The sequence below is a fragment of the Capricornis sumatraensis genome, chromosome 20, assembly GCF_032405125.1.
Source record: "Capricornis sumatraensis isolate serow.1 chromosome 20, serow.2, whole genome shotgun sequence".
In the NCBI taxonomy this organism is placed as follows: Eukaryota; Metazoa; Chordata; class Mammalia; order Artiodactyla; family Bovidae; genus Capricornis; species Capricornis sumatraensis.
In genome coordinates this window covers 69,653,813-69,669,162 of record NC_091088.1, presented here as the reverse complement: position 1 = coordinate 69,669,162, position 15,350 = coordinate 69,653,813, and the positions used below count along the sequence as shown (strand labels likewise).

Sequence of the window (15,350 nt, the reverse complement as noted above, 5' to 3'; positions counted from 1 at the left end):
CAAGATAGGTGACAGCTGTGAGTGGACATCGAGTGCCATACGATGTGTCCATCCGGTGTGTAGATTAGAACTAGATGTGGTTCGTGTGTGCATGCCAAATCACTTCAGTCGTGTCCGACTCCTGGCGACCCTATGGACTGTAGCCTGCCAGACTCTTCTGTCCATGGGATTCTCCAGGCAAGAATATTGGAGTGGGTTGCTGTGCCCTCCTCCAGGGGACCTTCCTGACCCAAGGATCAAACCTGCTTCTCTTATGTCTCCTGCATTGGCTGGTGGGTTCTTTACCACTATTACAAATATATTGCTATCTCAAATTACAGGTCCCTAAGCTTTGTGGGCTTTTCCAAGACTCCTCTACAAATTTAGGAGCATCCCACTTAAGAGTAACCAAAGGCCCTCCCATGGCTGGAGCAGGGAACTCTTTTCCTGGTGTCCCTGAGGGTGCCTCTTGGCTTTTACAGGTCTGGTAGGAAGTGACTTACTCTCCAAGAGTTGGTGGGTAGTGTTGGCAGAGGAAGCTACATTACCCAGAAGTCTCTCTGGTGCATGGTCATAGCTGCACAGCCTTGTGGGTAGAGTAGTTTCCACTACCTTACTTACCTGTGCTTTCTCAAAGTTGGTAGTTCCAGATTGTGGCTAAAGGCTAAGGGAGGATGGGAAGGGCTCTGGGAAATGAGGTTCTGAAGCTATAAACCCAGCGGGGTTTTGCTGCCTCTCAAAGGGCTTATATGCAGAGTTCCTTGGAATGTAATCTAGGGCATGTCACAGAAATGTTTAGAGCTATTATTTCAGACTGCATGAATCTTAGCAAACTTCCAATGACTGCACATAGAAAGGGATCCGCCATACTGTAACGTTACTCAGCATCATCTCATAGTTGTCAGCTATCTTGTTGCTTGTCAAAAACATGAACACTGCTTTCCAGTAGGTTCACTCAAACACAATATGAAAAGCCCCCAGACGGGGCTTAGGATGGGAAACATGGAAAAGGGATGTTTGCAGTCACCAAAGTAGCTTAAAAGGGTTATGAGGTGCCCCTGGTTCCCACAGAAAATGTCTTTCCTGCCTGAATAGTCAGTAATTAAGAATGTGAAACCTCTCTAACAGAAGCAGAACTTAGTTCATGCCATCTTCTGCCAGGACAGTGTATGCCCCTCAGAATCTGACCATGTGTGCAAAGGGGCCAGCTTATCCCTGATGTAAAGGTTTGTGATTCCATGATCTCATCTCTTTGCTGGGAAATGGTTTATCATTTCACCTGTGAATTATTGCAATAGTATATACACAGGCAGTTGAGATATTTCTTTGGAAAAATACTTGTTAAATGGATGTTATTAAATGTTATTAATAATTTATAGTTTTTCAAGGGAAGTGGCAGAAATGGTTCTAGAGAAATTTATTTGTGACAGTGGGTGAAAAGAAATCAATGAAGTTTGAGTAAGAGTCACTGATTGCTTCTTGGCCTTTTGGCTAAGATCAAGTGTGAGTAAGAGTCACTGAGTCTGAGAAGTCAGAAAATGAAGCCAAGACCTCAAGGCTTGCTGAAACCTTAGACACACTCAGAGTTTGGTTTAAAAATGTGATTATTTTCATATTTGAAAACATGATGCATTAACAGTTTGGAGGGAAGGGTAAAGACAATATTTTAAAAGAGTTGTCAGATAGGTAAAAATGAATAACGAAATTGTGCTGTTGTGTACTTACTAACCTATAAATGTTCAGTTAGCACTAAAAAGGATTTGGGTACAAGAGTAGCTGTATGACATACATTGGAAATAAGACTTCCAGCTGTTCTGTGTAGAGAGCACATGTTCTGTGTCCTGTATTGATACTGTCAGAACACCCTAAATATTCTGATTTCACCTTTTTTGTTTTTTAACATTACAAAAAGTTAGCAGTTAGAGCTCTTATTCTCTCACTGTAATTGCCAATTAAATAATTTAGGGGCAACATTAGCTCATAAACATATCCCCATAAACAACCTTCTCAACAATGCCTTATGGTCTCTTCTGAGAGTCTGGCTAAGGAAGAACAAAAGAGGGCACTGAGAATTAATGTGTTTATTTTTCGTAAGTGGAAGGCAAAGACTTCCTGTAGCCAAATTCCAAAATCTTGAACAAGAAAACTCCATTTATTAGAGATAACTTCAGAGAATCTGTGAAAACCAGTCAGCAACAGCCTCTCGCCAGTAAACTCAAGCTTCCAGAAATTAGCAAATAATTGACAGTGCCAACCTTCTAAAATTCAGCCAACAGTGTTCAGGCCCCAAAGTAGCTTAAAAGGTAACAACCAATCAGCAAATGCCTCACTATAGAAACCCCACTTAGAGCCCAGTAACACTCCTGGAAATTCATCAGTCCTTAAACATGCCAATTTTTGAAAGTGACAACTCCTCAATCCCATTTTGAGGTGACTGCCTGACAACTAGAGCTCTTTCTTGCAGGCAGGAAAACAGGTAGTTCTCCCCTTCTTTCTTTGTACTAGATACCAAGTTCAAGTCACTGTTATTTCACAACTTTGCAAACATTTCAAAGGCTCAACCTTTCAACTCTCAGTTATGAGTTTGGACTTGTGACAAACTGATGCACGTGGGAAATTGAAAAAAGCAATGTTTTCTATTCTTGTTCACCTTGCTATTATCTATTTTTTGTATAAACAGAATATAAAAATGCAAGTATACATTTTTTGTGATAGATTTCATGAAGAGTGGCTATTTCTTAAATGTGGTAAAAGTCCTCTTCAAGGTCTTTGAACGATATGCGACTATTCATCCAGTATTGAAAATGATGGACAACATTATAGTGAAATATTAGAGCTGTATGATTTCTTCAACTACTATTAAAGCAAGTGGAAAAAGTAATTGGCAAGAAATTACACGCTAAAAATTCTCCAAGCCAGGCTTCAGCAATATGTGAACCGTGAACTTCCAGATGTTCAAGCTGGTTTTAGGCAGAGGAACCAGAAATCAAATTGCCAACATCCGCTGGATCATCAAAAAAGCAAGAGAGTTCCAGAAAAACATCTATTTCTGCTTTATTGACTATGCCAAAGCCTTTGACTGTGTGGATCACAAGAAACTGTGGAACATTCTGAAAGAGATGGGAATACCAGACCACCTGACCTGCCTCTTGAGAAACCTATATGCAGGTTAGGAAGCAACAGTTATGGAACAGACAGACAACAGACATGGAACAACAGACTGGATCCAAATAGGAAAAGGAGTACGTCAAGGCTGTATATTGTCACCCTGCTTATTCAACTTATATGCAGAGTACATCATGAGAAACGCTGGGCTGGAAGAAGCACAAGCTGGAATCAAGATTGCCGGGAGAAATATCAATAATCTTAGATATGCAGATGACACCACCTTTATGGCAGAAAGTGAAGAGGAATTAAAAAGCCTCTTGATGAAAGTGAAAGTGGAGAGCGAAAAAGTTGGCTTAAAGTTCAACATTCAGAAAACGAAGATCATGGCATCCGGTCCCATCACTTCATGGGAAATAGATGAGGTAACAGTGGAAACAGTGGCAGACTTTATTTTGTGTGGCTCCAAAATCACTGCAGATGGTGACTGCAGCCATGAAATTAAAAGACGCTTACTCCTTGGAAGAAAAGTAATGACCAACCTGGATAGCATATTCAAAAGCAGAGACATTACTTTGCCAACAAAGGTCCGTCTAGTCAAGGCTATGGTTTTCCCAGTGGTCATGTATGGATGTGAAAGTTGGACTGTGAAGAAAGCTGAGCACCGAAGAATTGATGCGTTTGAACTGTGGTGTTGGAGAAGACTCTTGAGAGTCCCTTGAACTGCAAGGAGATCCAATCAGTCCATTCTGAAGGAGATCAGCCCTGGGATTTCTTTGGAAGGAATGATGCTAAAGCTGAAGCTCCAGTACTTTGGCCACCTCGTGCGAAGAGTTAACTCATTGGAAAAGACTCTGATGCTGGGAGGGATTGGGGGCAGAAGGAAAAGGGGACGACAGAGGATGAGATGGCTGGATGGCATCACGGACTCGATGGACACGAGTCTGAGTGAACTCCGGGAGTTGGTGATGGACAAGGAGGCCTGGTATGCTGCGATTCATGGGGTCGCAAAGAGTCGGACACGACTGCGCGGCTGAACTGAACTGAAGAAAAATTCAGATTAACAAGTTGTAAGGAGCTTCCACACTGATTATCATCATCAGTCCTCCAGCTCGAACTACTGTTGAGCCTGTATCTCATTAATCAACACTCAGTGGGGAAGGGAACAAGATAAACTGGATGCATCCACTGCAGAAGCTGCATAACAGCTCTCATGTTTACTGTGGAAGTCCCACCAAGATCTGGTCTGCAGCGCCTGTCACTGCAGACCCCAGCCTGCCCCAGGTGCGGCACCGCAGCCGTCCCCTGTGCCTCGCTTCCCAAGGACAACTGGAGTCCATGAAGACGTGGCAGATCAGTGTGTCTAAACTGCTTTGTGTTGTTCCTTGGCTTTTCATTCTCAGTCTGACACCTGGAATTTGTCGTTAGTTCCTAGTTGTTTGAGATACTTGGAGGATCAGGCCATTTCTTTGCAAACCTCTTGTGTTGTCCTTTGAGATACTGGTTATTGTTTTCTGTGCCGTCAAAAACTGTAGTTTTGTTGTGAGTTGAATCATGGCGGGAACAGAAGTACTGCCCTATAAACCTGTTCAGACCAGCTTCACAGACCAATGGGTTTGCAGTTCTCATACTACTGGAGGCTACATGACAAACTGTCCTGTCGGTCACCAATAAACCAAATGAGGTCTCCTTTATCTCAAAATTGTTGTATAGTAGTGTGAGCTGGGCACTATTATAGAACATTCTCTCCAGTATCCACATGCCAGGGGAATCACTGTGGGTCTGTGGGGTGAGGAGGCCAAACATCACGTTAGGAAACTAAGGTCCACAAGAATTACATTCCTAGTGACCACTGCCTGGCCTCAGGGTTGTCTAAGTCTGAATCTTCTCTCCCCTGAAAAATCCCTGTATTTCCTATCCCTGTTACAATCCTAATTCTGTGCCTGTCGTGTTGAATAGGATAACTGTACCAGGGATGACTTAAGCCCTCAATGACCACTCAGGGGAACACCTGACTGGAACAAAAAGGTTCATTTGAGAGACACCGTTGAAAATGAAGGAATCCTTTAAATAATTAGAATTCTCAGGCCCAATGGATAGCCTTTTTTATTAGTACGCAGAGGCCTCCAAATTCAATTCTGAAAAAAAAGTTACATCGCTAAAGAGTCCTTGGCTAAACCTACTGAGCAAGCAGACAAGCTTCAGCAGGAACAGGGAGACTCAATGCCCTGTAAACCCGCCACCTCCATGACCTCCAGCTGCCTCCCACACTCAGCTCTCTCCACTCCCACATCCGGGGCCCGCCCGCTACATCCGGCTCTCCCCCTATATCCGGCTCTCTCTCCACACCCACATCCGGGGCTCTCCCCCTACATCCGGCTCTCCCCCTACATCCGGCTCTCTCTCCTCCCACATCCGGGCTCTCCCCCTACATCCGGCTCTCTCTCCACTCCCACATCCGGGGCCTGCCCCCTACATCCGGCTCTCGCTCCTCCCACATCCGGGGCTCTCCCCTTACATCCGGCTCTCCCCACATCCCGGGCTCTCCCCCTACATCCGGCTCTCTCTCCTCCCACATCCGGGGCCCGCCCCCTACATCCGGCTCTCCCCACATCCCGGCCTCTCCCCCTACATCCGGCTCTCTCTCCTCCCACATCCGGGGCTCTCCCCCTACATCCGGCTCTCCCCACATCCCGGGCTCTCCCCCTACATCCGGCTCTCTCTCCTCCCACATCCGGGCTCTCCCCCTACATCCGGCTCTCTCTCCTCCCACATCCGGGCTCTCCCCCTACATCCGGCTCTCTCTCCACTCCCACATCCGGGGCCCGCCCCCTACATCCGGCTCTCTCCTCCCACATCCGGGGCCCGCCCCCTACATCCGGCTCTCTCTCCTCCCACATCCGGGGCCCGCCCCCTACATCCGGCTCTCCCCACATCCCGGGCTCTCCCCCTACATCCGGGGCCCACCCCCTACATCCGGCTCTCTCCACTCCCACATCCGGGGCTCTCCCCCTACATCCGGCCCTCTCCCCTCCCACATTCAGCTGTCTGTCCTGCCCCTTATCCTTCGGATCGCTCTTCTTCGACCCTCTCTCCTTGCTGCCTCCCCACTATTAGGCAAAAGTCAGATTGACACTGTTTGCAGCCGCCAATCAAGGACTGTCGTGGGGCACTAACCAAGGGAATGGGAGACAAGACTAGGCCCACAGCAAGCGGGTCTCTGGTAGGGGTTTCTGGCGGGAAAGAACGAAAAGGCTGGGGTTGATCACCATCTTACATTTCTTAATCACAGTTTCAGGAATAAGGATGCCTGTGGTTGATGATTTTCTGGTCTGGTGGTCCGTGACCTAGAAGTTGTCAGCTCGTCTTGTCCTGGATAAACACCCCAGTCTGTACGTTAACAATGATAGCAACAACAGCAATTTCAGTCATCTGACTGGCTGATTAGTATTCAGTCAGCATAAGATTTAGTTAAGAGCGGAAAAGAAAGGGAACAATTTTGGATAGAGGTTAATCGAAACTCAGCACGGGAACTCGGGGTAGTGGGACTCAGTTTCACCGCCGCTTCTTAACAGCTCCCTTAAAACCCTAAATGCCAGTTACCTGCAAAGATCAATGCCAGCCACGAGTCAGCAATGCAAGAAATTGTAGATTTTAAACCTTGGATGTAAGCTGAATTGAGAGATATAAGTAAAGACTCTCTTCAACCCGAGGAAAATCAGCAATTATTAAAATTTTTTAGAATCCTTTAAAAAAGTTTTTTTTTATAATTCTTTATGGTACATCTAACCAAAGTCACCAAACTTATACAACCTGGTTAGAAGCTAAGATAGTAAATCAAAGGTGGCAAGAACTAACTGGACTGATCAGGAAGAGACCAACAGGAGTTCTGTTTCCACAATAAACCTGAGGGTCATAGAAAGGTCAGGAGAGTAGGTCCAAGTCTCCTAAAAGCCATAGCTGAAGTATTAACAGCAAAAGTGGATTGTATAATAACTTAATCATTAAAACAATGATTTTTTTAACCCATAGGAGATTGTCACAACAGACTAGGAAAAATTCCTGATTTCCACAGTTCGGAGTCACAGAGGTGCTGATGTAAGAGCATCTGTTTCATGTCATTTTACAATGATGTTAAGCTTCAGGATGGAGACCTAATACAAAAACAGAACTTAAAAGGTTGTCCCATTTCATGAAGAAAAACTAATACAAAGAAAATCCCTCATATCAGGACAGTCAGGTTGCTTTGAGGAAGGAACAGGACCCAACAACCTGCCATATTCTTTAACACTAAACATGAGTTAACTATATTTGATCATCCTCATCAGTTCCTGGTAGATATGGGACTACTTTTTCTACATTAAACACCAACACCTTAGCTCAATGTCTTCCAAAGAGTGGAAGATATTTCAAATAACCCACAGATTTGCCCCATTTCAAGAGTAACGCCTGGGTCACTGACTGAAAAATTATGTGCCTTTCTCTGACTACCCCTGCAAATTTAATAGGAAGAGACTTGTTAAATTATATATACTCCTCAATATCCAAATTACAGGGGAAGTTTTAAAAACAAAAATATTTTTAACTAGATAAAAATTAAAATGCTACATATAAAAATTGATGTGATATAACCAAATTAAATGATTAGAGGGAAACATAAAGCTTTACAGTTTATTACAAAAGAAGAATGATGTCAATAACCTTAACTTCCATGTTAAGAAACTTGGAAAATAAGACAAAACTAGTCACAAGGCAAGTATTAAAAAAGGAAATAAAAGAGATCAGAACAAAACACTGAAACAGAACACAGGAAAAAAATTTCTTCTAGAAATCAATTAAAGAAAAATTCTCTTTCAAAAGATCAAAACTGACAAAACTCTAGGTTGGCTGACAAAAAAAGAAGATAACAAATTAACAAAATCAGGAGTGAAGACACTGTTGACCCTACAGAAATTAAATCTCATAAGGGAATATTATAAACAATCCTAACCCTCTCAAATGAGACAAATTAGTTAAAATGGACAAATTCCTAGAAAGATACTAATTATCAATTCTGACACAAAGAATTTATATAGAACTATACTAAGTTTTTACTGATATACAACATGATCCAGTGGGATCGTGGGATACAAGGTTGGTTTAACATTTGAATATCAATTAATGAAATATACCATATAAATAACACACAAGAAAAAAGCCCCACAGCCATATGATGATTATCACAATAAATGGCAAGAACTGGAACAGTGAGTCTAGCAACACATTCACACTAATATAGTCAAGTGATCTTTAAAAAGTGAGCAAAGGCTAAGGAATGGAGAAAGGATAGTCTTCAACAAACGGGGTTTAAAAAAAAATGATCCAGGCACAAATCTTCCACTTTTCACAAATATTTTTGGAAAATGGATAATAAACCTAAATACCAAACTACAGAACATCCAGAAGGCAACAGAGGAGCCACTGAAGAGCTCAGGTACGGCAGGGAGCTTCCAGCTACAGCACCAAAGCACAATCCATTAAAGAAAACTGAGTATCTTGGAACTGACTAAAAGTTAAAATTTCCGCTCTGAAAGCAAAAGACACTGTTAAACGAATATGAAAAAATATTTGTCATAAGTCATTACAGAATTGCAGTTAGAGCAACAAGAACGTGATATTACTACACACCTATTTGGCCAAAGTCTAAAACACTGATGACACCAAATGCTGACAAAGACATGGAGTAACAGAGTTCTTCTCTATTGCTGCTGGGAATGCAGAATGATGTTTTGCAGCCATTCTGGAAGACAGTGTCTTGCTCTTACTGGACTTCCCTGGTGGTCTAGTGGTTAAGAATTTGCATGCCAATGTGCTGGACATGGGTTCAATACTTGGTCTGGGAAGAATCCCACATGCCACTGAACACCTCAGCCAGTGCACCACAACTCCTGAGCCTGCACAACACAAGCACTGAGACCATGTGCTGCACCTGCTGAAGCCCACAAGCCTAGAGCCCATGCTCTGCAACAGGAGAAGCCACCAAGGCGTGAAGCCGCGCAGCACAGCAAAGGGCAGCCGCGACTTGCCACGGCAGAGAAAGCCTGCACATGGCAGTGAAGACGCAGCACAGCCAAAAAATGGAAAAAAAGAAAACGTATTCTTACTGTGACCCAGCAAATCATACGCCTTGGCTTGAACGCAAATGAACTGAATACTTACGTCCACTTACACACAATGCATGATGCAGGTTTATTCATAAATGCCAAAACTTGGAAGCAATCAAGCTGTTCTTCAGTCAGCGAATGGATAAGCAAACTGCAGTACATCCATACAATGGAATATAATTCAATGATAATACACAAATCTTCACAGCTGCTTTATTTGTAACAGCCAAACCAGAAACAACCCAAACATCCAACAACAGGTGAATGGATACAAGAACAATTGTGGTGTATCCATACAACGGAATAGTGCTCAACAAGACAAATGAATAACTGGTACATGCAATACTACGGCTTATGTCAAAAAAGTTATGGTTGGTGAAAAGTGCCAGAGTCCCCACTCTCCACAAAGTATATAATTCTGTTTATATGAAATTCTAGAATATGCTTGCTACTAAATGTGAGTTGTGGGAAAGGGGGGGTTAGAAAGGACGAGGAGGAGGATTATAAAGGGACCCAAGGAATCTCTTGGCTGTGCTGGATATCTCCATTATCTTGACGTGTGGTCTCGTCAGTACATACACATGCTGAAACATAAGACATTTTACACTTTACATACATGCCATTTATTTCATGTCATCATACCTCAACAGATGTTAAGAACTAAATATTCCCCATAAATATCCATATTTACCATTCTTCTTGGAAAGCCCCATCTGCCAGCTGTTCTGGTTCTACTCTATCCCTCTCTACACAATTTAGGAGCATAAGCCCTGCCTCAGGATCAGCAAAAACTGCACAGCAACGAAGTTCACGCCCACCTCAGTCACGAGGAGCGCTGGCTGGTCAGAGAAGCCCGAGCCCTGGTCTCTCTGCTGTCACTGCTGGGGCTCCTGCCTGTGCAGTGACGGCCAGAATGTAAACAGCCCAGGGAGGTACAGGAATCCACAGACCTTTATTTACTGAGACAGTGTGGTGGCCACAGGAGACTCGGAGATGTGAAGGCCCTGAGAATTTCTGTATAATTTCATGCCATAGAGCCAAAATCGCAGACATATAGAGACGCCGCCTTAAGAACAGACACCCATCCTCTCCTGAGCCTCAGTCATCCCCATTCCACTATCTCAGTGCCTCTGTACCAACGATGATTCCCACCTTTGCTGGTGTGACTCCTATAATCTTGAACAGGGACACAGCACATTGACTCCATTCATAAGGCCTTTCTCCCGTGTGAAGTTTCTGGGCGTTAAACAAATTTGAGAGATGCAGCTAAAGGGTCACCAAAACTGCTGCATTCATGAGGTCCTTCTCCAGGGTGAGCTTTCTGGTGCCGAACAAGATGGGAGCTTCTGCTATAGGCCTTCCCACATTCACTGCACACATAAGGCTTTTCTCCAGTGTGAACTCTCTGGTGTAGAATGAGGCTAGAGTTGCGGCTAAAGAATTTCCCACATTCACTGCACTTATAAGGTCTCGCTCCAGTGTGAACTTTCTTGTGTTGAACAAGGTGGGAGCTACTAATGTAAGCTTTTCCACATTCACTACACACATAGGGCCTTGCTCCACTGTGAACTCTCTGGTGTAGAATGAGGCTGGAGTTGTGGCTAAAGCATTTCCCACATTCACTGCATTCATAAGGCTTTGCTCCAGTGTGAATTCTCTGGTGCACAATGAGGTTGGAGCTATGGCTAAAGAATTTTCCACAGTCATTGCACTCATAAGGCCTTTCTCCAGTGTGGATTTTCCGGTGCTGCACAAGCGTATCTTTACGGCTAAAGGCCTTTCCACACTCACTGCACTCATAAGGCCGTGCGCCAGTGTGAATTATCTGGTGCTGAACAAGTGTGTCCTTGCAGCCAAAAGCCTTCCCACATTTGCCGCACACATAAGACTTTGCTCCTGTGTGGACTCTCCTATGTTTAATGAGGCTGGAGTTATGGCTAAAGAATTTTCCACATTCAATGCACTCATAAGGCCTCGCCCCGGTGTGAATTCTCCAATGCTCAATAAGGTGAGAGCTTTGGCTAAAGAATTTTCCACATTCACTGCACTCATAAGGCCTTTCCCCTGTGTGAAATCTCTGGTGCTGCACAAGTGTGTCTTTACGACTGAAGGCCTTCCCACATTCACTGCACTTATAAGGCCTTTCTCCGGTGTGAATTCTCTGGTGCTGCACAAGGTGGGAGCTTCTGCTGTAGGCTTTTCCACATTCAGTGCAGTCATAAGCCCTTTCTCCAGTGTGAACTCTCTGGTGCTGCACAAGTGTGTCTTTGCGGCTGAAGGCCTTGCCACATTCACTGCACGTATATTGTCTTTTGCCAGTGTGAAATTTCTGGTGACTTTTTAGGTGAGACGAGTGAATGAAGGCCTCTCCACACTCCTTACACACATGTGATGTTTTCCCACCATGAAGTTTTCTGTGATGAATAAGAGCGGATTTCTCCTTGGACAGATTTCCACAAGGTAGGCATCTAAGGGATCGCACTTCAACCGCCTGAGTTATCTGGTTGTCGAGGAGAGTGAAGGCGTTCATGAAGGCTTTCTCATCATCAGTGCAATTGAGAAACATCAGTTCATCACTGTCTCCCTGGTGACAACTGAGACTGGACTTGTGTGCAAATGATTCCACAAACTCAGCTATTCTGTGTGGACTCAGTCCACTGTGAGTGCTCTGGTGCTGGAAAAGGCTAGAGCTATCCAGCACGTCCATCCCTTTCCCCCTGCAAATAAAAGGTCTTCCTAACTCGGAGACGGCACAGCTCTTCACACATGAGGCCTCATCACCATCCCCCTGGACGGGATCATTCCCACTATGTGGTTTCTGGTGCTGATTAAAGTTTTCACTCAGCAGGAATCCTTGCCCACAGGGGTCACGTGTGTCCAGGTTCTGTGCAGGGCAGGAACCCTGGTGTTCAGCCAGGTGGAAAATGTCTTTTAAGAGCAGGTCACTTCTCTCACATGGATGGACTTTCTGGATAAGTGGACAGGACCCAGGAGTCCTGACCTCTGACACTCCTACACAAACACTGTGCTCGGAAGGGGCCTCCTCATTGTCTGCTTCACACCAACAACCTGAAAGCAAAGAGATGCTAGTGAAGGACACGCTGACTTTGGTGGGAAGCAGCAAGTCCATCCCCTCTGAGTGTGTGACACACCAGTGGGTGAGTCCGTGGGCTTTGGCAGGATGAGGGGGCCAGGATCAGTGAGAAAGGGCCCACTGTCACTCCTGCACCTTGGAAGGTATGGAGGACTTCCAATCCTGGGTAAAGACACAACGACAGCAGACAGTACTGGAAGCAGAGGCGAGGTCTCCAACTCACTCCTCTACGAAGGGTTCCGGCAGGGCCTTGGCTTCTGCTGTCAGGTGGGCCTGGTGCAGAAGGCTGTGTCCAGGCCCAGGAAAATCTAACTGCAAGTAAGTAGGTGGCTCTTCTGGACTACTTACAGATATGTGCACAACTTGTAGCGTGTTAAAGCAGCCAATGTTACGGAGCATTTCAGAGTAAGCTGAGGGGAATGAGTGACAGAGGCCAGAGAGGTGGGAAAACAGCCAAGGGAAGGAAGACAGGAGAAACACCAAGTGCAATGAATGGAGAGGAAAGGGAGAAGTGAGGTACTGCCAAGGGCCTCGGCAAGAAACCACTGGTGAACAGGCTGACAGTACAACATGAACCCTGCCCCCAGATGGTTCTCTCAGTTCCTATGTGGCAGTGCTAGGCTCTCTCTGGCTTCTCAGTGTGGCTGGAGTCAGGTCCACCCACAAGCACCCGGCACTTTCTGCCTATCTGCCACTGGGCAACTACATGGGATCTGGAAGGTGGAAGTTATGGGAAAAAAAAAAAGGTGGGAAGAAAATAACATTCTGGATCAGCCCTACTCCTATTAAAAAAAAAAAAAAAAGGGCAGGGCAAATGAAAGGCCCAGATAGACTCATCCCACAGAGAAGAGAAAATGTTAAAAAACAAAAACTTGAAGGAGGACTCGCCAGAACACCCCTAAGCCCTCCACAAGCAGTGACGATGTCAGCACCTATATCTCCTGGCACAGTCCGTCCCCAAGACTGTCAGCCAGAGCCCTGAACTCCTAACCTGATCGAGAATGGCTTTGTGCAGCAGGCGTCAGACTGCTCAGGGAAGGGACACCACCACGGCTCTGCCTGACCATCCACAGCCCCGACCCTGGGAACCAAGATGGGAGGGGGAAGAGCCCCTGATTTGGCAGGACAGGAAGAGCTGCCCACAGGGCACCAGGGAAAAACCGAACCCAAGGACACTGCAGCCGGCGTGTGGGCCTGTGGCAGGCAGCCTCTCCGATGGCCCAGGAAGACCTGTCACCTGGTGTTCTTGCCCTTGCATGAGCCACTTCCCTTGACCGGAGGCTACACTGACTGACCCATTTCTAAGAACGGAACAGGAAAAAATGATCAGATCATTGTTTCCAGGTTGGGTTAGAAAAAGACCAGCTACCGTCCTGGACATTCTCTCTGCTCAGAGAGAAGGTTCCTTCCCTGCTGTGAGATGCGCTACAGAAAGGCTACGGTGACAAGGAAGCCAAGGGTCTCTGACCAACAGCCAGCGAGGAACCAACGCTTACAGTCCAACAAGCCACGAGGAATGACCTCTTGGAAACACAAAACACGAGCTTGTGAGTGAGATCCTCCCGAGAATGGCCTTCAGATGAGAACAGTTCGGCTGGGAGCTTGACTGAAGCCTCATGACAGACCCTGAGCCAAAAGCACCAGGTGAGGTGTGACGAGTTCCTGACACACTGAAACTTACATAAGGCCTTTTTATTGTTTTACATCACTCACTTTTGGAGTAGTCTGACACGTACCAATAGGTAACTGAAACAGGGACTCACCCAAGGCGGCCACGTGTGCGAAGTTCTCCAGCATCACATCGCGGTACAGGAGTCTCTGAGCTTCCTCCAGCAGCTCCCACTCCTCCCGGGAGAAGTACACGAACACATCCTCGAAGGTCACACCACTCTGCCATGAAGGGGACAGCTGAGCCCACAGACAACAGGACTCCCCAGGCCCCCCACTCACCTCCCACCCCCTGGCTCCTCTGCTCCCCAGCCTCCCAACTCGGAGGTGATACTCGGCCATGACACCACTCCTGGCCACCCTCTCCTGTCCCTCTGATCACCGTGTGCAGCCCAGAGCAAAATCAGGCAGGTGGGCAGACAGAGACTATGTAAGCCATGGGTCCAGCAAGAAGGGCACCAAACACTCTCCCGCTGGCGTCCTCCTGACCATGCCTCCCAGAAACAACTTTAAGGCCATCAGTCCATGCTCGTCCCACCATGTACATCACTCTGAACCACACCTTCCTCATATCTGGGGTCCCCTTCCATTAAGACTAAAAACTTTCCAGTCCACACTTCCAAGGCACACCCCACCCCTGAAGCCACTCTGCACACAGCATCCAGGAAGAACTCCTTTGTGTTTGACAGGCACCACTGCCACCCCGGTGCCTGAGCAAGACACCCAGTCCTCAGTGCCCAGCTGGGACTTTCTTTGCAACTATCAGCACTTCTGTGGACCACTGCAGTAGCCTCCTCCCTAATGCCCACATTCCACTCTCAACCAGACAGCCGCCAGAGGGAGCCTGTTAAGATCTGATTCAGGGCATCTCTCTTCTGCTCCAAATCTTCCATGTCTTTTGTGCATGCCACATGTTCAGTCACTTAGTTGAATCTGCCTCTTTGGGACCCTAAAGACTGCAGCCTGCCTGATTCCTCTGTCTATGGGATTTCCCAGGCAGGACTACTGGGAATGGGTTGCCTTTCCCTCCTCCTGGGGATCTTCCTGACCCAGGGATTAAACCCGTGTCTCCTGCGTCTTCTACACTGCAGGCAGACTCTTTATCACTGAGGCATCTGGGAAGCCCATGTCTTTCATCACCTTCAAAACAAGAAGCCCAGTTCCTCAGCCTGCCATTCATTCTTGCCCGACTCCTGACCCTTTTCTCAACAGACGGAACTAAGACCCGCGGCTCCTTAAGGACTCCCAACTCAATCTTACCTCTAAGCATTTGCATAAGATGTTCCTGAGTCTAATGCACCAGTCCAGTCTTCCTCCTACTGGCTGCCCAAAGCAGGAGCCTCTTCATATAACTCCTGGCT

The 15,350-nt window shown here is 46.1% G+C and overlaps 1 protein-coding gene across 2 annotated transcripts; it reads right to left on the bottom strand.

Moving 5' to 3' along the window:
- Positions 1-10,468: 10,468 nt before the first annotated feature.
- Positions 10,469-14,133, bottom strand: ZNF304 (zinc finger protein 304). Of its 2 annotated transcripts, XM_068993364.1 has the most exons (4): positions 14,092-14,133; positions 13,762-13,782; positions 12,992-13,034; positions 10,469-12,362 (listed from the first exon to the last, which is right to left on the bottom strand). In XM_068993364.1, exons 1-4 carry the CDS (start codon positions 14,116-14,118, stop codon positions 10,471-10,473), a joined length of 1,983 nt encoding a protein of 660 aa, XP_068849465.1. In that variant the 5' UTR covers positions 14,119-14,133; the 3' UTR covers positions 10,469-10,470. The 2 variants fall into 2 exon arrangements, with proteins under 2 accessions (XP_068849465.1, XP_068849466.1); XM_068993365.1 differs by lacking the exons at positions 12,992-13,034; positions 13,762-13,782 and having other exon boundaries at positions 10,469-12,296; positions 14,085-14,133.
- Between the last annotated feature and the right edge of the window lie 1,217 nt (positions 14,134-15,350).

Coding starts and splice junctions, on each gene's coding strand:
- ZNF304 (XM_068993364.1), bottom strand. CDS start 14,118: ATGCTGGAGAACTTCGCACACGTGGCC. Junction 13,035..13,761: donor CCCTTGGCTTCCTTGTCACC/GTAGCCTTTCTG, acceptor TCCACCTTCCAG/ATCCCATGTAGTTGCCCAGT. Junction 12,363..12,991: donor AGATAGGCAGAAAGTGCCGG/GTGCTTGTGGGT, acceptor TCACACACTCAG/AGGGGATGGACTTGCTGCTT.